Source organism: Lipophrys pholis (assembly GCF_963383615.2).
Source record: "Lipophrys pholis genome assembly, chromosome: 9".
NCBI classification, from domain to species: Eukaryota; Metazoa; Chordata; class Actinopteri; order Blenniiformes; family Blenniidae; genus Lipophrys; species Lipophrys pholis.
In genome coordinates, this window is record NC_137639.1 from 12,083,776 (window position 1) to 12,108,144 (window position 24,369).

The following is a 24,369-nucleotide window of genomic DNA, read 5'->3' on the forward strand; positions in this document are numbered from 1 at the left end:
GTGTTGCGGTTTTCTCCTATGTACTGTAATTAAAGGTCACGCACTGTAACTTCCACTTCAACTTCATAAAATGTCGATAGAAGCTTCATTTATTTTATTTTATTTTATTTATTTTATTTTATTTTTATTAAATTTTTTTTATTTTTTATTCATAGAAATTTATTTACCAAGGGTCATGCTCATGGACCCCACATTTTTGGTTAGGTGTAATGAAGGTTTTACGTGTTTTTATGCCAAAGACCAAACTAATATTTACAGGTTATGTGTTGATCCAGGTCACTAGATCCAGCTGGTTGTATTTTTGTTCCTTGTCTGTGAACTTCCTGCAAACAAAACCAGCTTGTCATTTACCTGAATACATTTCAAAGTTCACCAGGTTTCACAACTAGGGTTTACTACCTCCACAAAGCCTAATTATAGATCATGTTCTTGTTTTATTTTACAATTTTTTTTAGTATTCAGTTTTATGTCCACTTCTTTAGAATGACTACACTACTTGAGTTTTTTTTTTTTTCTTTCATTGAGCTAAATAATTAAACACCATTTAATAAAAAAAAAAATAATCCAAAGTCTTTCAAATCACTGCAGTGTCATAATTATTAAAAGTGAACGTTTTTCTGTAAAGCCATGAAGGAAAGTCTACATAAGTCCCATCAAATCTGCATTAATTTCTTTATTAATGCCATCTTTGTAACTTTGTAATAAAAAGTTTAAGGTTTTCCAACGTGTACGTTAGTAACATGAAATTCAAACTTATGTAAAGAAAAGTACAATGACTCATCACTACACTTGAGTCAGAGGTTTTGACAAAATGTTGAGAAAAATATATTTTTGTGCAAAGTTCCTTGACGTTTGCAGGAAACATGTTATGTGCTGTCAGGCGTCTTCGTCAACATCGGCAGAGTCATGTTTGACAGAATCAGAAAAAAAGGGGCTTCTTGAGTTTCCGCCGACGCTGAAGGGTGTGAGTCATTTACGCACATGCTGCCTTTGAAATTTGTCTGAGTCATCGCAGACCGAATGTATGATGTGAGAATCAGCTGATTTGCAGCTGGTCTGTTTGGTGAAATTATGAATTAATATATGAATAATGAAAGGCAAACGATGACGATGGCTCAATGTCATCGCTTTTTGACAAATGATTGACTCATGTTCACACAAATCCATCACACATTAATAACAACATTAAATGTACGTCAGTCTTCTGGTGGTGCTCATCACTATAGAGATAATGTTTCCCTAATATAAGATTAACAATGGACCAACCTTCGGTTCAGTCAACTGTTCCAGGTTAGGAATACGAGCAAATGTGAAATAAAAAATGAGCGCTTTTACTCCCATCAACTGCAGGATATTTAATGTCAAAGAAGAAAATGTACATTTAGATCAAATGGGTTGGTTAATATTGCGAATTCACTATTAAAATAGAGGCTTTGATAACAAATCTGTGATATGAAGAAACTCACCTCATAGTGAGGAGGTCCATCGTTCAAGTCTAGGTTGAGGTTCGGTTTCCTTTGTGTGTGTGTGTGTGTGTGTGTGTGTGTGTGTGTGTGTGTGTGTGTGTGTGTGTGTGTGTGTGTGTGTGTGTATGGGTGTGTGTGTTTTGTTGCTTATTTATAATGAAAGGAAACAAATTGTACAAACTTAGTTTAATCAGCTCATTTTGACATCATTGTTCACAAGATACACAAGCTTAAAGAGAACAAGGCTTATATACAATAAAGACCATACATTTAGAATATAAAAAGGGATAAAACAAAATATAAAAACAAATATCACTTCATGAACTTGCAGCATTCAAATCCAGTATTTCCAATAAAGTCATAAACAAAAGCCTTTACATTTTCAGAAAGTGAAATTACTTTTTTAAATAGAAAACAATTGCACTCCTTTGTACATTCATATAATTGACAGTTAAAAAAAAACAAAAAAAACAACAACAACGATGAGCTTTACTTGTCAGCAGTCCAGAACAAACCAAGCAACAATGGACAACTGAGGATATACATGTATTTCATTATGAAAACAAATTCTTCCTCTCAAACAACGAGAAAGCAACAATAAAAAAACAAAAAAAACAACATATCTGATTGCCCTTCTTCCATAAAATAGTGTGCTATTTACATATTAAATAGTTTCTTATATTTTTCACAGACTCTGGTCAAAAAGTTACCAGAAAACCCTTTTTAAAAAAAACCCTTCTGTGTCCGTCTTTTAGGAGCACCGAGATGTGCGAGCGCAAAAGACATGTGATTGTCTGGTTAATTTATTTATTTATTTATTTTTCAAATCTTATTAGATTGAGACATGTCCTTCAACCGGATGGCAACAATGTCACCACCATTGCTTTTTGATGAGATTAAAGTGTCCTCATTTCTAGCACAAGGTTTTAACTAAAAATCATAAAATGAATGACGTGAAAAGAAGTATTTTCGCTCGGATCTTTATCCTTCTCATTCTGGAGGCTCAACTCACCTTGGCACTGTTTTCATAGCTTGACAACATTTGGCATACTTCAAGTGCTGACTAATTCATGTGACCCATCGCCTAAACTCTTCTATATGAACATAGTGTTAAAAAAAAGTAAGGACATTTGTATTTGGTGTAGTATTTGCTTGTTGCATCGATGACTCTTAGCAAAGACAAATTTTAAATTCTTTAAATTGATACAACAAAGAAACGAGGTACCAAACACAAATATCTTTCTCTGGTTAAACTTATCGTGTGTGTGTGTGTGTGTGTGTGTGTGTGTGTGTGTGTGTGTGTGTGTGTGTGTGTGTGTGTGTGTGTGTGTGTGTGTGTGTGTGTGTGTGTGTGTGTGTGTGTGTGTGTGTGTGTGTGTGTGTGTGTATTCTCTCTTAGTGTTTGGTTATTCTTCAGACAGTACGCGTTTCTCTTTTCAACCCTCATTCATTTAGCGGCTTGTGAGCTTTGAAGCACGACTCGTCCTGGAGCATGCCCACAAACATCTTCTCGTACATTTTGTGAGCCGAGGTGGTTCCGATGACGCGGTTGATCTTCTTCAGGCCTTTGAGCAGATAGCGTGGCGCCCCCTGAGTACGGAGCACCCTCAGACTGTGTGAAAGCCCTTTAGCCAGGTCCAGGTTATTGTTGGCTGTCTTCCAGAGGTGGAGAAGCTGCAGGATGTACTGCCTGGGCGAGCAGGTAGAGACGACCGCCCGGACATCCTCCTCCTGAACCTTCACCCCGGGCAGACTGTTGGTCACCTTCATGAGGTCATCATGGGTCAGGTTTTTAAGATTGTTGCAGCGAGAGACCTTCCTCTCACAGTGGTTCACACCTGAAGAGACACGATAACTTTAACAAAGCAGAAAAATAAATAAATGGAAAGTTAAAAGAGAGATGATGTTAAAAGTACCTTGTATTATGCCGTAGAGCTTGTCCTGGTCTTTGTTTTGCTCCCTCCACAGGCGCAGCAGGTGAAGGACCTGCTGCTGAGGAGAGCAGGACTTCTTCAGCCTCTCCAAGCTCTTACGGTCCACTCTCCGCCCAGGAAGACTCTCCAGCAGTCGCTCGAGGGGCACCGAGGAAAGCTGCAGCGAGGCCAGTGACTGGAAGACCGCCTCCTCACAGAGAGTCACATCTGCAATCAGGAGAGGCAAGAGTTCAATTTATTTAGTCATACAAGTCTTATATCGATCCATTGGTGAAGTGTCCAGCCTGGACAGGCCGCCGAACCATCACAGGGCAATACAAGACACACTCACACCATCACATTTGACCTCGAATCCAACCACATGCATACTGGGAGAACATGCAAACTCCACAGAAAGACCCTCAAGCCTGAATTGGACCCAGGGATTTGCTGACTGTGAGGTGAGAGTGATAACATTACAGCCACTCACAAATCTCTTTCAAGTCAACACTTCGGACTTTTCGCTGACTCGTCTTGCTCAAGTAGCCGCCGATGTGTAACTGACAGTACTGGCTTCAGTTTGCTGGCAATGACTGTTTCATAATAAGTGTTTAGCCTTGTGATTTTCCAACATTTGTCAGTGGAAGATTTCAACCATGAAACCAACAGTAAAAACTACCTCATCTCACATTAATCTTTCCTCCGTGCTGCAATCGGAGAAGGATAGGTGTGATTTTTGGGAAAGACCAATGACAGCCTCTCAGCGGGGCGTGCTTTAGAGCCGTGATCGTAATTGTTCGGATTTGTTTATGTGTGTTTGTGAGAGTTAACGGTGTTGCCTCGTAATCCAACCACTGCAGATCCAACAATGTGTTCTCTCTCAGCTCCCCGCTGACATCACCCTGACGGGCCAAGCCAAGCTTCACCCGCGTCTGCAGCGCCGCACCAGAGAGCAACCGGAGCTGCATTCTTCAAAGCAGCCAAGGCCCCGCTGAGCCTCCCTTATAAGGCAATGGTATTTATGCAAAACAATATCTTTCTCCGCCAAATTTGTGAAACCTTAGCTTTTGCTTCTTCCACTGAGGACAATCGTTGTGGCACGCTTTGTAAGTCCAGGTCTGTCTGACCAGCAGATGATATAAAAACAGTCTACAATACACTTATGAAGTGTGTAGGTGTGAAATGTTTTCCACAGAGCTTAAGAAACCTCATTAAATATGAATTTTTTTTTTAAAAAAGGTTAGTAAAATCGGACTTGGCGCAGTCTCATTGAGAATAATGTGACGAGGACATTTGGCTTCCCTCTGCGAAGCACGAGTGATGTAACTGTGGCATGCGCTATAATTGACACTGACATCTCGGTGGTTTCTCCAAAATCACACAGCAACTTTGGGAATCCCAACTGCTTTCAATTTGACGTTTTTGTTAAAAAATAAATAAATAAATTGGAAAAAAATGATTCCAGCATCTGCTGCAGACAATCTGTGGTTGTGTAGTTCACAGCAAGGCAATTTGTGAATGAATGTTTGAGGAGAGCATCACCCTCCCAGAGGGACAACAGCATTGTGTGTTTTCTTCAAAGCGTGGTACACAGTGAGTGTACCAGGGTCTATACATCTGTGTGAGTGTGTGAGTGTGTGTGTGTGTTCTTCGGTCTCTGCGGTTTCTCAAGCTCTGGGAATTTAGTGTCATATCTGAGGCTTTTCTACTCGAATTACATTTCAGCATCTGTCATAGTTAGAGTGTGAGTAACAAAGATTTAAGAGCTTGTCTTGTATGTCATTATGTGTTTAACTCAGTTTCCTTTGTTTTTGTGTTTGGGGATGTGATAGTTAAATGAGTAATTGATCCATCATGGGTCATCTTGACAGCAGTGCCACAAACATCCAGTTCGACCCTTTGGCTTCTCTCTGTTGTGTCGGTTTTCAGACACGCAAAAATCCCGAGAAGAATGAATTCTGGACAACGACACTGACCGAGAAAATCCCCTGCTTCCAGGAATGTAAGTGACCACACATCAGAGATTATTCAAGTCTCAATGATTCAAACTCAGTGTTCACTCTCGAAACCTGTCACGGTTTGGTGTGTGTGCAAGCATGCATGCATGTTGTCTGGCGATGTGCACCGCAGTAATAATCTCTACCCTGATTCTAATCTGACAAAAACATGGCTTGGAGGTACAAATTGTTACAGACTAGAAACTCGTGTAGAATCATGGCTGTGAAGCAAAGATTGATGTTTGAGGATAGCCATTCTCTCAGATGATAAAATAAAGGAATTAAATGTATTTCTATTTCAAATGGTTGCCTTTGTTATTCTTCATCTCAGTTCCTAAAATGACGCGTTTGCAGTCGGCAATCATCTGAACACATCTCAGCCACTGACGTGACAAGCTTGACCACCAGCATATGAGAGGGAAATCATTATCGTCATTATCACTGATCACAGTGGAAGAAGAAGTGCTGTCAACCAACATGAAACTAACCTAAAGAGCACAATAGCTTAAAAAACATAAACACATTCAATGGTAACGACAATGCAAATATCAATATCCAACATGAGAACTGATGCAGAAAAAAAACACGTGGGACTAATACCAAGTGTCAATGTTTTAGTATTGATCATGAAAGTATCAAAAAGGAAACTGACTCAGAGGAAGTTTTAAATCAGTTCTCAAGCAAGACCCCATCATGACTTTCTCTTCCCGTTTTGTTTACTGAACCATTGCAACATAAGAAGAGACCGAGACCAGTCTGCGTATGCTTTGGATCATTCATGAAAACACCCAAAAAACCAGAGCAGTTGGGATTTTTTTTTTTCGGTCTTTACTATAAATGAATTAAACGGTGACTAATTGTTGGCGAGTTACTTTCTTTTTGGGAATGAGAGTGAAACTTCTGCAAACTTCAGGCAAGGCTGTCATTTCCATGGCACTATTGCACTACATGGTGGAGGCAAGGTGGTGAGCATTATCGCCTCAAAGTTTAAATGGTAAAATGCTAAAAGAAATTCACTTATATAACACTTTCCCACTGCACATTCAACCATTCACGCACCAATGGCGTCGACTGCCACGCAAAGGGGCTTGATCCATTCATTGGGAACAATTTTAGAGTTCAGTGTCTTGCTCTAGGATTTGATCTTTTTTATCTGTGCATCAAAGAGATAGATGTTGGATGCACGGCAGAATCTCCAGACTTTTTTGCACTTGAGACGAAAGAGTTTTCACTCCCTTTCTGACACCAAGAATAATTTCCACCGATATTGGACAGTACGTACTTTTTACTTTTGCGTACGTTTAAGTCTTATAGTCAAATCAGCTTGTGTAATTTAATTTGTATTGTATTTTTGATTGCATTGTGTACGTTCTCACCAGTGTGGCACAAGGTGTGATGGTGAGAGCAGTCCAGCGCTCCCTTCTTGTCCGGTCTGCCACATAGGGCGTCTGAGGTGGAAGTGCCCCATCTCAGAGTCTTCAAGTCGGAGCAGTTCCTGTGGGGCTGACACGGCTCAGTGGAGGAGCCGCCTGGAGAGAAATAGCCATCGGGACAACGCTCGCACGCTGTGTCACTGACTGGGGTACCTGGGGGACAGACAAACACAAGATCATCAAAACCATTTTTAGGGATAGTCATTTTCACCAAAACATCAAGCGTGTTCGCAACTCGTCAGCTGCTTTCAGAACAGCTCGTCATGGGGACATATGACTCATATTACAATTACTAACTAGTTTCTATGTCTTCATATGTCTGCTACTTCTTTACCATCGGACTTGAACTTACAAATACATGTTATCGCATCAATTTATTTTCGCCGTATTCTATATGCTTCTTTGTGGTCATAAGAAATACCAATATTGCTGAAATGTTGTAAAAATGTGGTGGAATGTATTGTTACTATTTAATCCACTTCATCGTAGCATTAATTCTATCATTATTAATACAGCAAACACATATATTGTCTTGTGGAGTTTTTGACGATCACAATAAGTTTTAAGAACAACTGGTAAATGAACTGCAGCAAGCAGATTTTGTAATCACTTCCTCTTTTTGCCCCACCAATTACTAAGGTGAATACTGAAACTGCGTGGGTTGATGAGCCACACATCTATCAGAATTAACCTTTAATCATTTTTCACTATTTTGCTCAGTGCTTTATTTTCAGTTTTTTCAAGATTTTGCAGTTCAGCAATAAAGAAATAACACTACCTCATCTGCATTTTGCAGGGTTTTTTTTATGACTCTGATGAGCAGTGCAGGCTTCAGATCTGTCAGACCGACTATAAAACTGGGTTGTCAGCTAAATCAGCATCTCAGGTAAAAAAAAAAATATATATCTATATATAAAATGTAAAAATTTTCAGGAGTTGTTGCACACATACATACACACACACACAAACACACACACACGCACACACACACACACAGTCCTTGGCTGGATTGGCGACCTGTGGGAATTTAGTTTGCCAAACATGGCCGTCTTCTAACATTAAACAGATGCAAACAAAATCCTCATTCATTCATTAATTTACTGGGTTTTCTTTTCTGTCAGTGCCACTGACCATAAAGACAAATTAACCAACCGGAAAGGCTTCAGATCTCAAACTCATAAAACCACAACAAATCTGAACCAGGAACAGACAAATCAGGAGATCAAGGACAAATGGACTCACAGAAAGCATGGACTGTTGGTGGTTCAAAGGTCTCAGCCACAACTCAAAACCATGCAAAAAGTCATTTGAGTTCGAGGAGGGGAATCCCCTGAAATGCTGTCTCATGTCTGTCGAAATCCATTAGGCTTTCATGTCCAGTTGTGGATGCATGTTATACAAATTCCTGGAAAATGTTGTCTCATGTTTGGGTGGTATCAGCACTACGGGGGACGAATGATAACCACAATAATTGGAAAATGTCGTTTCATCCTCGTGGTGGCTGGACTCTCAGGATGAAGATGAAGTCATGAGAAGCCAAATGAACGGCCAGTGCTGATGTCTTAAATACCAGATTCTGTTGGCTGGAATGTTGAAATGAAGCAGCAGCCGTTGTTTATGCTGACAAATACAACGATGACAGCATCTGTAAAAAAATATCCTGTTGAAAATCCAACATGACAATAACACTGTTGGGCTGCTTTCAGTGCTTTATGGTGCACAAACGTTTGGGACTTTGAAGAGGAGGCATTACCAGATGCTGATGGCAGCAGAAAAAGGTTCACTGTTTTTAGTACTGAGCATTTGCTCTCGAACAAAACAACTGTGGGTACGTCTTGATCGTCCCGCAGTTCCTGTCAAGCGGACTACACAGGATGTTCAACCAAGTTGACTGGAATTTGAAACCATAAAACACATTCAGCAGAAAGGGAACAGTGAACGTTTAATGGAAGACGTGTACTGCAGCACACCGCTCTACAGGTTGGTGGCAAGTGAAAAACCCTGGGCCTCAAATAACTGGTATTTATGTGGAAGTAATGCTGTTTCCAGGTATCAGTTATGTCATATAGCAAATACAATTTTAAGACGTTTAAGATGATTTTTTTATAGAGTAGGTTTGTACATGTGTAGTGTGAAAGAGCAAGCGGAACACCTTGACACATGTACTGAAATATAACAGTACCAAGTTAGCTTTGATTGTCAAGCTGTCATACTGACAATTAGCAACAGCTACACTAATACAATTTATTGTTTGACAGCAATAAAAAAGAAAGGAAAGAAAAGCACAACTTATTGTATTAACTATTTGTTATATCTCCATCAAAACGATGATTGTTGTTGACCTACATAGAAGTTTTTTGGCACATTTCCTCTTTGTATTTCAATGTTAATGTAAATTAGACTCCTTTCAAAGATATTCACTGTTATTGGTGTCATCAACAACACCAGAAACACTGGGAAGAGTGGCTTTGGTGCAAATACCCCATTTAAATTTGAAACTATATATTTGGGAGATTTGCTGTTAGCCACACAGAACAACAAAGATTAAAAAAAACAAAAAAAAACGTAAAAATAGATATGATAATATCAGGTTTAAAATAGAATCACCCACCGTCGATAAATGGATTGACATTGTGTATAAGATTTATGTTATGGAAAGATAGAAAAAGAGGACTTTTACAGGTGATCTGGGGAGATGCACTCCCCTGTTCTGTTGTTTTGAGTAATTAAATTTTATTTTTCTTCTTTTTTTGAATTTTGTTAATAACCAATATAATTTCTCCTTAAAAGAAATCCTGGAAAACCAAAACGGACTAAATCAGCTGAACTTCTCAGAACCATGCTTTATGTCATTGAATGGCAATGGCTGTGTATACTGGATGTGAAACACAACACAGGCATCAAGTGCAGGACGTATTCAAATGCAGCATTTCGCAAAGAGAAGTTTCTTTAACTGGAAAGTCATGCTCTTACAGGAAACGCTGTGTGTGCTCACTGAGGATTAAAACAGTGTATGTATTTATAGTGTGATAAAATCTACATTTCCTCCTTGTCTGACGGAGTACAGTCAGACTTTGTGGCATTCTTTATATGATAGTACCTGTCATTCATGCCTAATTTCAGTGGAATGTATGAGGAAACGCAGCCTCAAAAAGGGAGGGGAACTGTTTTGTGTGACTTCAGGACAAAACAAATGGTTGATCTCTATCTGTGAGGTTTCCTTATTTCCTACGCATTAAAAAATGCATCATCATTCTGACAGGAACAAATAATACAGACGGCTTCTCCAAAGAAATGTCAACTGAAAATGTCATATTGCCACTCGTGTTTTGCAAACTGATACCGCCCACACATTGTGTACGTAATAACGTAACACCGTCATCAAACTTCCATTACATTACTATTTGTGGTATTAAAACTGGCCTGAGCTGATAGTGAAGCAGACATGGAGTATAAATGGCATCTGCATTACCCCTCATAAAGGCGAATTTGATTCAATTTGCTGGTTTGGAATAACTCAGATCAAACAAAGTAAGATTCAATCCAAATAAAAGTTGCAGATAACTCTGAGGAAGTAAGTCCTCAATATGGATGAGTTACAACCACTGATGAGCAACGCAAAAAACCAGAGTGGTTTCTTTAACTGGCACACACACACGAAAGAGGAGATGAAGTCAGTCGATACACCCTCGTGCCGTCATCATATATCGGAAGAGACTGAGGCCTCATACTTGAAACAAATGTCTGTTAACCAAAAAAAACAAATGTAGCACAAAAATAATTTTATAATCACTGACATTCTACTGAATATCAAGCACAGCCGTAATTCAATCGCAGGAAAGGTAATGACAACCCTGCTAATACTCTGCCTAACAACCACCCAACAGTTGCACAAACACATTAAATCCAGTGCATGGTGTTTGAATGTGTGTGTGAATGGGTTAAAGTGATTAACAGTGTAAAGCACTTCGGGGACTGTTAAATCAGTGGAAAAGTGCCATGTAAGTGAAATCCATGTAATCCAACTCATAATTCATCAACTGACAGCTATATAAATAACCATAGGATTTATTTGCACCATTAGATCTTGAGTCTGTACAAATATTACTCATCCAGCAATAAACCACAAAGGTTTTTGCGAAAAAAACACTTTTTAACAAATGATTTCTACGTTAAAGGAATATCCTGTCTCTAAAACCATATATGGTTATTCATACCAGCCGTCTTAATCATACAGCTTGTGGGCCAAAACCAGCAGCATGACCTAATAATCCATTTACTGGGGATTGCAGTGTTTTAGTAAAATATAACACAACACTGAGATGTTCTGTTATACTTTGTAATGCTGCAGTGAAATCGAGCTACCTTAAAGACGGAGCAGCATTAAAGCCATACTGTGATAAATATGTAATTACAGGCGTGCTGAAGGCTGATGGACTGGGTGTTTTGACATTTCACAGTGCTTTACAATAGGAGGCCTTTTTCTAATTATATTGAATATTGATATTGAAATTCCTGTTTGTTTTTCTTTAAAATGTTGTTTTCAAAAAGTTACTTTTATCCCAGTGTATTCATACTTCAGCAGTGAAACAAAAGCAAATATTAAGAGTTTTCAAAAATGTTTTTAAAGGGTTATTATTCATTGTTACCAATCCAATCCGCTCAAGGTTAAACTGGGCGACATCTTTGTCTTGTTTTAGGTCTTCTTAAGTTTTTTTCCACTGTTTGTTTCACCTCGTCAAAATCGCATGTGTTTCGGGTCTTTTCTGCGTTGATGCTCATTTGTTTGATGGGTGATCTTCAGATTTATGTTTTAGCTTTTGCCAGTGCACGTTTCATGGCGTAGTTCATGTTCACGATAATGCTGAATGGCTGTGCTGTTGGAGATGTCTGCCCCGCACGTGTCTCATCCTGATTACCCTCAGCTGTGCCTCATTGTCTCCCCACTCACTGTGTGTGTAAGTCCTCATTCTCACCAGTTGCCTGTTTTTCTCTCTGCATCTTGTGCGCGAATTCGTTCCAACCTGTTTTGGAGATTATCCCGTTTGAGTTCTGACCCTGGCTTGTGTTCTGATCATGCTGCGATTTGCCCATTATTTAATCAACTGTTGTTTTGTGCAACAAACCCTGCTGGTACCTGCTTCTACCTCAGTGTTTATTGTATCGGTCTATGTCCCTGATGACATGCAATAAAGGCAAAAATGCATTTGAAGATTTGTTTCACCTCCAAGAAAAGTAGTGAATGTTTCTGAACGATGAAACCAAGTTTCTTCTTTGTACTTCTACACCACCCCTTTGGTTCCTCTCTTTTGATCATGCATTTAGATTTTTTTATTGTATATTTATATTCCATGAGCAACCCAGTAATAAACAACCCATGTTATTAGTGTCAAGGTCCTGGGAGTTCTTGTTCTCAACACATCATTCTGGTAGAGCTTTTGTCTTGAGTAATACCCAACAAATACTCTCTTATTGGTCGAAAATCCGAAGTGGTTGTAGTTAATACAGAAAAGCATATTTTCCTATTTTCCCATCTCCACCAAAGAGGTTTTTTTTTTTGTTTTTTTTTTTAACTTGAGTTTTCTCTTGGAGTATCCAAACGTCCTGCCCAGAATGAACTTTGTTCTTTTCTATGCTATAACGAGAAAACAAACAAATTCCTCTGTTCTTGGTTCCACCAACCCATTTGTTCGGAAGCCAGAATTCACTATTGAGGACATTTAGAACAGCTGTGAGGTGGAGCGATGCAGCCATGAAGACTTCAAATTTGACTTTCATTTGGAATATCGGCACTCAAAACGTCTTCAGTCCTATCAGACTGCTCTGTCAGAATTAACCATTGTATTTTATAATGATCAACTTTACACAGTTTACACACATGAAGGACTGTACTTGCAAGTCACTTAGTTTCCTGGAAAATGTTAGGCATTGCTTTTCTTCTCAGCACAAAGATGGGAATGTTTATGGTATCCATTTTCGCAGAAATGCATATTATTGAGTTATAACTTTAATTACTTTTGATAAATTTCCTCAAAAGGACTCATTTCCCCCATTTGAGGACATTCCTGGCCCGTGATCATCCCACTAAAACAGAATTTATCCCTCAGTTAATCACCTTACTCTAAATCACTCCTGACAACATACTATTACAAATGAAGTGATAACGTTGGTGGGAAACTATGCAGAGTGAAACATTCATTCTCACAGAAAAGAGAAACGTCTGACTTCTCAAATTGCAAATTACAGCGGCAACCAGACAGGGTGTTCCTTACAACTACACATGCATGCGCCGCGAGTTTAACATTTATACGCGCTCAAATTGACGAGAAATTAATCCCCAATCGCCTCTTTTCGTGATTTTTTCACTACGTAATGCATGACATGACGATACCAATCAAATCCGGCTGTAGTCTATATTTGAGATTGAAACCAACAGGGAAAGAGCCAAGTGTTTTCCTAAAAACAGAAGGAGGAGTCACATTTGGTTAAGAGGAAGTTAGTTTTACGTCTGGAACAGATCTGACTCACAGACTCAGAAGAAGAAATGCAAGAAGTTCCAGCGAGACGAGACAGAGGACATCCGCATGTTAAAATTCAACTAAATGTGTGTCTTTGTTTTGGCAAGGGAAACGTTCCTGACATGCCAGAACAGCATATCTGAGATGGAGGCAATTCAGGACAGCCAATGAGAAATCAAGAAAAAATATAATATGAGATTTCTGTTCACAACAATAAATACTTACACGTACTGTTCTTCTCCCATACACGCCCAAAACACTAGGTACTTAGGGCCTACCTTTGTAACTCTTGACAATATATCATGATGAAATGGATGGTAAAACAGCTATTTTATGAAAACACACATTTACAGGCTGAATTTATGCCAAGTGTGAATCCAAACACTATATTTTAGCACAAAACTAAAATAGTGGAAGAGTTGCAACAGTTCCTGTGTGTGTGTGTGTGTGTGTGTGTGTGTGTGTGTGTGTGTGTGTGTGTGTGTGTGTGTGTGTGTGTGTGTGTGTGTGTGTGTGTGTGTGTGTGTGTGTGTGTGTGTGTGTGTGTGTGTGTGTGTGTGCGTGCACTGTAATGGTTTTATATTAAATATAAAACATAAAATAGTGTTGTGTCTTGCTACATATTTCCTTTTTGTATTCAAAAGTAGTGAGTCATTCAGTTCATTTAACAAAAAATTGTGAATCTCACCTAAAGCTGTCACTCCATAGCCAGGTGGGCAGGTGCTGTGTGTGATGCAGAACTCCACCTCTAGGTGGAAACCCCGCGCACACTCACAGAGTTGATCATGGGTGCTATTACACTGCTGCTTCACGAGTTGCTGCTCCTTACACACCTAAGCACAACAAACACAGAGGAGCATGGTTACACACACACACACACAGATATATATATACACACACACACACGCACACGCACACGCACACGCACCCGCACCTGCACACAAAGCTACATGCAGCATGCACACATACATAAAACACCTGACAGTGATTGTCCTCAACAGTGAGAATCTAACATCAGAAGCTTGACCTGATCATACTTAAAGCCGATGTAGTGGTGATTACATAATATTTCTGGAGACGCAAAGTGGAAAACATCTAAACTCTGGGGTAGGATCACTACACCACAACAAGCACTGTGAGACTTTCATTTTTAGTAACTACAACTGATGTGGAAACGCTGGCTTGAAAACAGAAAAAATAAAAGAGGACAAATGCTGGGCTAGAACGTAAACAAACAGTATAGTCATGCATTTAAGAGAAATTGTCGAGAAAAACCACAAGAGGCGCATAAAGTACAAACTAGAAGCTGAAAATACTTTAAAGGACGTCCAGTTTGACAGTGAGCGGACAAAATGCTATAAAACTCATTGCAATTTAAAAAGTGTGTGTTTTCCATGACAGCTACTTTGTGTCCTCGTTGAGAAATGAAATATTAAGGTCTAATTAGGAGAAAATCAAAGAACTAAATGTTAGGCTTGTGTGCAAAACATCTCAAACATACATACCGAGGTACAGTATTGGCACGTGTCCCCCCAGTGCCAGTTCTCAGCAAAATGCCTCTCGGGGCAGGGCTGGCACTCCGTGGGGGTGTCAGCAGTGCAGTGATGTTTCACGGCCGTGCCAGGAGGGCACTGGTCGCACAACAGGAGATCAGAAGTCACGGGGTCCCGATACTGGTACTTTGGCGGCACCGCGTGATGCTGGAAGGCCCAGGAAAACGAGGCTGTGAAGAGCTGCAAGAGGAGAGAGGGGAGGTTTAGCAGTGACCCGGCAGCAGTGACAAAAATCTTTAATGAAAGCCATCCCATGCAACGACTTCTCTCTGGCAACAGGTTCAGATGTTTTTGTATTTTGGAGCGCTCGCCAACCCAAAGCTTCCAGTAAGGAAGAGTTGAAAAAAAGGTCAGTGCTGTAAAGTTGAAGCTCCTGGTGGACGTACAGTCCTAAAGTGATTTCCTCTGCTTTATAGAGTGCAGTTCTGGGAGTCTGGGGAGAATTGAGCGGCAGCTTCGTGGACACTGATTACTGCACTGTGGCAACCTTTCAAACAATAACAACAGTATATTTAAATCCAGCAAATTTAAAGGAGGCAATATTTTCACTCTAAATGGCCTCAAATGGAGATATGTATTTCATTACAGACAGCGAATGAGATTTTATCATGACAAGTAGTTTTAATCATGAGATCAGTCTTTTTATTGCTCTTCTGGACTCAATTTTCATCTGTTTATCCGTTTTTTTCCTCCAGATCTTTTAAATGAATTCAGATGTTCCGGTAATACCAACATTCTGCTCATAGTAAAATAAGAGGAGGACTCAGGAGACATTTACTGTGCAGCCCGACTTCACCAGCAACCTTCCATCCAAGCCAGCGGTCCTGTGAGATGGGCTGCCTGGCAGCTGAAAACCATTTGATGTGATTCAAAGGTGATCTATAGCTCTTTCATACTGTCCAAGAGCAAGAAACCCACCGTCGCCACAAACCCCTCCGAGCGAAGGAACCTAGCTATAGGGAGGCAGTGTAAAGTGGGTGGCGGTCACCGAGCCACTGAAGCAAGGCCCCACACTTCAAAAACAAGACCGTTTATCATCGCATGAAAAGTTTTGGTAAGATCTAAACTTTAAGATATCAGTCGGTGAGCATGTTTGACATGTAGCCATGTAGCTGGTCGAAGCCACATGCAGACCAGATGTCACACAAAAGGCTCCTTCTTCCCAAAAGACCCTCAGCTATTGGTTGTGTGGACTTTCCCGTTGGCCAGGATACATCCTCACTGCTTGGACAACTAACTCACAATAGACACTCCGTTCCATTGTGTGTGTGTGTGTGTGTGTGTGTGTGTGTGTGTGTGTGTGTGTGTGTGTGTGTGTGTGTGTGTGTGTGTGTGTGTGTGTGTGTGTGTTTTCTTTTCAGTCATGTTTCATGTGCATTGTCAACAATGAATGAATTCATCCAAATAACACCCAAAAGTCATTCATGCATGTGCTTACAGCTGTGCACACACAGGCAGGAATGCATTTGTTGTGTGTGCATGTTTGTGGAGGTTCACGTCCAGTGACCATTCTCCTCAGCGTTGGTCTGCATGCTCTGCGGTCTCCTCTCCTGGCTGCTGTTCATGAAGAGTCCTGCTGGAGGTTGCTGGGCTTTCCCCATTCACCACCAGAATACAAAACACTCACCCACTCAGTTCTACAGTTTACATGCCGCACACCATTCATCTTTCCGGCGTATGTGTATTATGTTTCAATACTAGCCTTAAAAGTTGCAACCACTAAGCACACCGTACTACAAGTGTAAAACCGGTTTCTTTTTTTTTAATGAGAAAGCAGGTTTCTCTGTAGTTTCTTCTAATTGGAATATATTTGCTACATGCATTTTTAATCAGATATCTACGTGTATTTATGTCCAGTGGAGACAGTATGCAGCGCAGCTGTGTTTTCTCCATCTGCCATATGTCACTGAACATAATCCATGTGCTCCGAAAGACCTTGATCTACAGGCACTAAATGTAACCAGTTTTTCCTGAATAATTTATCATGTTACACACATCGTACAATACAAATATTTCTCTTCTGAGTGGTAATCCATCTTCAGGGAGTTATCTATTTCTGTTCTCCCTTGCAACGAAAGTCGCTGCGTAAAACAGTAAAAATAGATGAATGGGTTCTACACTCCATAATAGAAACCTCGGCTTCAAACAGGCTGGCGAACGCAGCGGTTTTCCCGGCAAAACCTATCGACCTCTCGGTGGAAGGCTTTCATCCACAGTCGACTCGCTGAGCGGGACCGTGAGTTTGTTTGGAGCATGGGTGGCCCTTGCAGGAATCGAACCCATAATCATAGTCTTGCTCTTCAAATTAAGAAGAGTTCCTTACGCGCTATTAAGCTGCGTGACCACATCCAATCAGTTCTGAAACATCACGAGGGTGGAGCATTGACAGAGGGTCACCTGGGTCTTTCGCAAACGGCCCGGGTTTGGTTGAACTTGCCGCTTTGAATTTAATCTTTGGTTTGCTTTGGGATAAGTTTACTGGCAGGACTATGCTATCTTCAGTCAGAGTCAATACGAATGAGTGCATATGGAAGTGATCGGTATTTTGTCATTTTTTTCTAATTTCCCAATACAGTAACAAGGTTGGACGGTTTCCAACTGTTCCATGAGCAAACCAATCAAAGAAAGACAAAAGTCATAGTGATAAAGATTAAAAACACGCATACAAATTACACCAAAGCAGCAAATGAATGACAGTTTAAAAAGACAGTGAACCCCTCACAAGGCATGTTGGACGAGACCAGTGGTGGTCTGGCAGCAGTTTGCTGCTACATTTTACACCTCGCTCAGAGGAGGACCTTCAACCAATGTGCTGCTTACATTTTGTGGGAAAGAAGTTAGTTCAGGTGGCGTTAAGAAACTGGACGTATTGTTTGAGATTCAAACTTCAAGCCAGATTTCATACAAAGATTATATCAAAAGTAGATTCTTTTTTTTAATGTCTCGATAAAAATCAGTTCTCTCCTCTCCAAAACCAGCCAACATGGTAGCTCTCCTACTTAAAGAAAACATAAACTCAGAGGCGACAACGTGTGTGTGTGTGTGTGTGTGTGTGTGTGTGTGTGTGTGTGTGTGTGTGTGTGTGTGTGTGTGTGTGTGTGTGTGTGTTTATCAACAGCGAGAGGAGATTATGAACTTTTCACCCTTTTGTCGCCTTGCACGCTGCCATCTGACGACATCACAGACAAGCGCTGGAAACCCAAATTACACAGCAGCTAAGGGCCACTGACAGCCATAATTACACTGTTAGTCTCATCAGAAGTAAGCTCAGCTCAGGGCATGTCCTACATGGAGCACAGCCAGATGAGAGCCAGAGATGGATGAAGGCGCAGATAACAGTAACGTCACAATGGAGGCGCCCTTGAGCAGGGCAGGTGATATGTAAATGACTCTAACTGATGTTGGTAAAACTGCCTCTTGGAAAAGTAGGACCATCATGTTGCTATCAAATAGATGATTAATATTGAAAAAGGAAAGTAAAACTGCTTGATTCAATTCCTCATTTTCATATTTTAATCAGATGTGGAAACGTTTATGTTTAGGGTTAAGAGTTGTAAGAGGGGCAATACAATTTGTATTTTATGGGGAAATCATTTATCAGTTAGTGTGAACGCTGCAGGGGGTCTTGATCCATATAGTTTCAATGCTTTACAAATGGAATGATTTCATGTGTGGAATGATGTGCTGGTTGGAATCCTCATGCTGAGAGGTCGCCGCTGCGGCTCCTGAGCAAAGCCCCCCAACTGCTCAGGTTGTGTCACTTCAAACATGCAGATCATATGATCTGCAAAGAAGATAGTTTAGGATTTTATCGTTAAACTGAAAGATCGGGGGAAGATAATAATCTATTTTTCAATAAATAATAGTATATACCCCATGAATTTCACCGGCACATGTTCATGAGGAGCAAAGGTTGTCTCAACTATTCTTACAGACAGGATCATTTCTAATGAAACAGTAACCGTATGTGTTGTAAAAGATGATGACAAACAGGAAAATGGACAATGCTCCCACAACTGACATCGCACGCAACACACTGCAAGAAATCCAGAAAAAAAACAAAAAAAACCCCGGTGATGTTTAGAGACAAAGATACATTGTTTGCTGTGTTTATTTGTCATTATGTTGTGATATTTTAACTTGAAACACATGACACTGGAGTAAAGCAACCCGTCATTTAGCTGGAGCCTAAAAGATTAGGGGAGGTTTCGTTTCTCCAGCGATCTATGAGATGATGGAGTATTCTGGAGAAGCAGTGTGAAGAAGCTCTTTAAACATCAAATGACGTGGGTGATTTCTGCAATTAAAATAATAAATATGTAGTATTTAGCACTACAAAGCTCCTCATAGGAAGTTTTCTTTCCCCAATATGTATGCACTAACCGCCTTGCAGAAAAACCCAGATCAGGCAGCTGGATGATGTAAAATAAGTGTTTCATGTTGGCCAAATGTGCTGTAATTTGTGTTAATGTGATACAAATGATATACTGTAAATACACACGGTAACTGATGCAATTGTTTAAGAAAAACGTGATTCAATAAATCACAAGTGCATTATGAAACAGTAAACATCCCCCCAGTCTGTGCGGCTGGTTCAAATGGGAAAATGTGCAGAGAAGAAATCAGCCGCAGCATTAAACGGACTCCCAACAGATAGAGACGAGGGTTTGAGTTACATTCAATTTGCAGCGTGCTGACATGCAAAGCAAGAAGAGATTCCATGTTTGGGTTGCCTGAGGTCAACTTTAAATTCATGGCATGAGGAGAAGAGCCATGGCACAAGCTTTATCCGTCCGGCACATGGATTCAGTTAACTGTAAATGCAGGTGGTCCGAGGGGGGATTCCAGCTTCCAGTGTGTGTGTGTGTGTGTGTGTGTGTGTGTGTGTGTGTGTGTGTGTGTGTGTGTGTGTGTGTGTGTGCGTGTGCGTGTGTGTGTGTGTGTCTGTGTCTTGTTTTGACTCACGTAGCGACGAGGGGGACAGACTGCCATGCTACATCAGAAAAGCTTAGCAATATTCTCTCTCCGTACAATCGGCACGTTATCCTCCATGAGAAGTGGATCTGATTTGGAAATTTCTCCTCAAAATCTTTAAGATTAAACTTGTTTATGGAAACACTTACAGTGAATGAATGCTTCACTAACAGACCTGGTAAAGAGCTGTGTTGAGCAGATAATCTGAAAGTGTGTAAATAATCCTTGTGGTATATTATATTATATTATATTATATTATATTATATTATATTATATTATATTATATTATATTATATTATATTATATTATATTATATTATATTATATTATATATTTTAGATAGATAGATAGATAGATAGATAGATAGATAGATAGATAGATAGATAGATAGATAGATAGATTTTTTTTTTTTTACATTTGCTACTGAAACTGAAAAATCACTCAGATGCATTGCAAAAGTTATTTGACGCGCCTGAGTGAAAAGCTGCTTTACAGAAAGGTCTTTAGCTTTGTTTCAGCTGTAACGCTAATATTTATCTACCATCAGTTGATCTTTGTGATCTTTTAGGCATTTGTAAGCTGAAGCAATGGGGAGAAGATTTCCCTGTATACATCTTAGATAGGTTTACTGAAAGAAATGTTACGACTCAAAGAGGTGAGACTATTCAAATGTCTAAAAAAACTAAGGTTCATGACGGGAAAAGTAACTATTAGATGAATTAAGTTTGAGCAGAGGAAGGGCATGTACTCTCCTTGGCTTTATCATACTCATCTGGACCTTTATAAGACGAACATGAGGAAAAGCATAACCCCGAGTTTGGCAATGACTGGAGCAAACTCCTCAGCAACACTGGAAATAAAAACATATTCTTTATTGTTAAACTTCACTCAACCTAATGTAGGATGCTGAACACAAAATTCTGCTCCGTTTATTTTGTGAAGGCCGTGAAGGATTTTGTGAGCGTCATCTCTGCAACGTAACTTTTGATACCTCAAATACAAAAGAATAAACAAAATCCAAAAAGGAGACAACAGCCAGTGACAGCCTTAGACTAAACATTTCACACCACTTCACTGAATGATGCGTGACTTGTCTCAAATGTTTGAGATTTTTTTTTAAAAGCCAAATAAATCAAGCTTCCCTCTTTTTCCCGACACATTTGATATCAGATTAACTGCCACTAGTGAAATTTGCATCAGATCAGTCATGCTGTTTTAAATATGACTCACACAGTGGCAAGATAAAACACACAGAGGGGCCTTTGTGTGATCCCACCACTCCTGCAACAGATGTTCTTCTTCTTGGCTCCCCTCATTCACCTTTTTGCTGCCTCTTACATAGTAGGATCTATTTTACCTGGGTGCCACACACACACACACACACACACACACACACACACACACACACACACACACACACACACACTTCTGCTATCAGTACTACTGTTGATGGAAAGGGGAACTAAGGTGTGTGGAAGCAGCCTCCGTGGGTAATTGTTGCTTTCTGAATAAACATTTGTACTCGCGTGTTTAAAACCTGTTGACTCTTCACACACACTCTATATGTCACCCTCATCCGCCTTGTCCCACACAGAGCCTCACTTTTCTCCAATGTTTGTCTTAAAAGGTGAAAATAAGAAACCAGAAAGGAAGCCTGGGTGAGAGTGTTTGGACGAGCGAGCTCTGTCACAGCGTTTTGAGGTCTGCGTGTGAACCAGCTACTCGCTTTAGGGAAGTTGGTGTGGCATGTGCCAACTGCCACAACAGAGAGCAAAAGGAGAGGAGGCGTAAAGATAAAGAGATAATGCAGATAATAGATAACAACAAGGAAGGTGGGGACAATGCACGCCTTGGCGGGACCGTGTGATGGACGGACAGATGGAGGGTGTTGCTTTCCGCTATGTGTCAGGCTTGCATTATTTCGCTCTCAGGAGTATCATTTTCCACCACAGATTTTTTTGTTTACATAATGAAACATGTGTCCTTATGGGAGCCGTCAGAAGGACAACAATAACAGCTCCACTGACATCATCCTTGGCCAGGGCTCAGACGAAACGTGCACGTCGGAGGAGACGACTGAGCCACATGTGTTTGGAGGCACGCAGTGGCGCATGGAAGCGTGCACAGGTGCAGGAGTGCACATTCACTTCTGGACCTCTCAAACAAAACAATGTTATGGTCAGAAAATTGCAGAGTGCCGTCTTCAACGTAGAATTACTCGCAGTCTGTTTGGCTGGTTGACGAGCAGATAAACAGGCTGCGAGGGATGGTGGAGCCAGGGCAGGTGCGGGTTGACTTATTGGTTGGATGTTGACAGTAAAGATTGACTGGGTGGTTGAACAGCTGACTCATTAGCTGGCGAACAAAGATGTTTGTGCGGCTCGTAAGCGGCTGAAAAACTGGTTAACTTACTGGATGATGGACAAACACAAGGACAATACATCAGACCAGTCGGGACAGAATTTTGACCCGTCGTTTCAGCCGTCAGACTGCACCGAGGGGTGGATGATATCAAACAGATATCAAACAAATGATCTCTTCCCTTTTCCCTCTCTCTTTCTCATACACATGTGTAGGCGGTCTACTCCAAAAGACAGAGGAACCAGTATATTGTGACAGCAGTGCAGGATCACCTTATGAGCATATGCAAATCCGGCAAAGGCCTCAATGCAGCACAACATGAGAATCACACCAATAATAACTGCTCCTAGCCAGAGGCATGCATAATAAAAGTGTTGCAGAACAAATTAGTACATTGCACTCAACACCACCTGCTGGAAACTCCTCACATGGTTTTAATTTTAAAGGATGAAACTTCATTTAATTTTAAACACACAATGTCAGAGCAGGGAAATGTGAGCCAAGGTAAATGTTCATATATTAAAGATTCGTGTTAATCTTGTTTGTAAGTCTCCTGGGACGGTTCATTGCGGAGAATTTAAAAAGAAAAAGAAAAAAAAAATCGGGCAAACATGAGTTCCATTCATCACCAAATGCAAACAACCTCCAATATAAGCAAAGTGGAGGAGTTTAATTTGCAATGCTCCGAAGATTTGGCTGGGATGTGAAAAGGTCCCGGGGCTCATAAATACATATTTTATATTTGCTGTAATGAAATACAGAAGCTGGGACAGAGAGAGAGAGAGAGAGAGAGAGAGAGAGAGAGAGAGAGAGAGAGAGAGAGAGAGAGTTACTCTGACAATGACAGCTTCACAAAAACTCCCTTGACGCTTTGTATATTGGATTATACCTGCATCGAAAAGACGTCAATGAATTTAATATCAACTGTCCATCTTAATGCACCATCTGATAAACGTGACCGACTGAAAGCGCAGAGACATTGCTCCCTATAATGAAGTGTACCTCATCCAACTACCTGCACAGACGCACGCAGCGGATTATACGGAAGAGTCGTGTGATGATGAGCGATCGTTTCTCTTATTTCTGTACCAACTCCTCTCATTGTGAATCCAGATGAAGCACTGCGACTTTCCACACCTATCTGATCCCCGTTGGTCTGAAAGACCGAGTGGAGCGCAACAATATTCCACGTCTCCTACAAATTATCATTAAAGCAAATCACTTTAAAAAAACAAACCAAAAAAAAAAACAAGAACTGAGCCCGTTAATCCGGTAGATCACATCAAATCGGAGTAAAAACAAACAAACAAAGCAAAGAGCAGCAGAAAGTCTGGTTACTTACCACTAATAGTTTCATGGCCGGGTTGGATTTCGCTATCCGTGCGCTCATCTCCTCTGCGTAAAAGTGTACTGTGGTAGGGTCTCCATCAGTCACATCTGTACTTATACAGTGTAGGGAGAGAGGGAGAGAGAGAGAGAGAAAGAGAGAGAGAGAGAGAGAGAGTGCCCACCCATCACGCTGTTACGTCCCTCTCTCTCGCTGCTTCCCTGCTTTCCCTTCAGTCCTAAAAATACACTTTCGCATCTTCACTCACTCGCTCGCTGCCTTTCGATTACGCAAGTCGTCAGCTATGTGGGCGAGATTAGAGGAAATAAAAACGGGGGTCTTAAAAAAAAAAGAAGTAAAAATGACGTTGATTCATTCATGAATTTAACCAGACTACGGACGTCAAAATACTTGATTTACACTACATAATATCTCAGAAAAATCCAACCATCTAATGATTGCAAGTGGTGTGTGAGTTTAAACACGACAATTAGTAGAAATAATGAGATTCATTTCGGGAAATGATTTCCCTGCATTTATTCAATTCTATTAGTTAAACATTATATAAGAGCTGTTGAGTTTCTGGGCGTCAAATGCCTTGCTCAATGGGGGGAATTCAAACCTGGAACTCTTCATATACAAGCTTGCAAACTGCTTGGAAAAGTAAATTGTGTGTTAGGTTTAAGTGTCTCTCTTAGGATGACTTAATAATGTGTATAAAGCTGTATTGCTGTGACACATCTGAGCTGTCATGGCAGCCCAATGAATTATTAACTCATTATGTTCAGCTGAAGTTACGTCATTCAGTTCGAAGTCTCAGAGTTCTGC

General features: G+C 40.4%; 1 protein-coding gene across 1 annotated transcript; it reads right to left on the reverse strand.

Annotated features, from left to right (window-relative positions):
- Window positions 1-1,639: 1,639 nt before the first annotated feature.
- Window positions 1,640-23,781, reverse strand: LOC308114906 (tumor necrosis factor receptor superfamily member 11B-like). The gene is made up of 6 exons (XM_080472165.1): window positions 23,557-23,781; window positions 14,833-15,060; window positions 14,016-14,160; window positions 6,753-6,962; window positions 3,383-3,607; window positions 1,640-3,304 (listed from the first exon to the last, which is right to left on the reverse strand). The coding sequence occupies exons 1-6, from the start codon at window positions 23,602-23,604 to the stop codon at window positions 2,910-2,912; spliced, it is 1,251 nt and encodes a 416-aa protein (XP_080328291.1). The 5' UTR covers window positions 23,605-23,781; the 3' UTR covers window positions 1,640-2,909.
- Window positions 23,782-24,369: the final 588 nt, after the last annotated feature.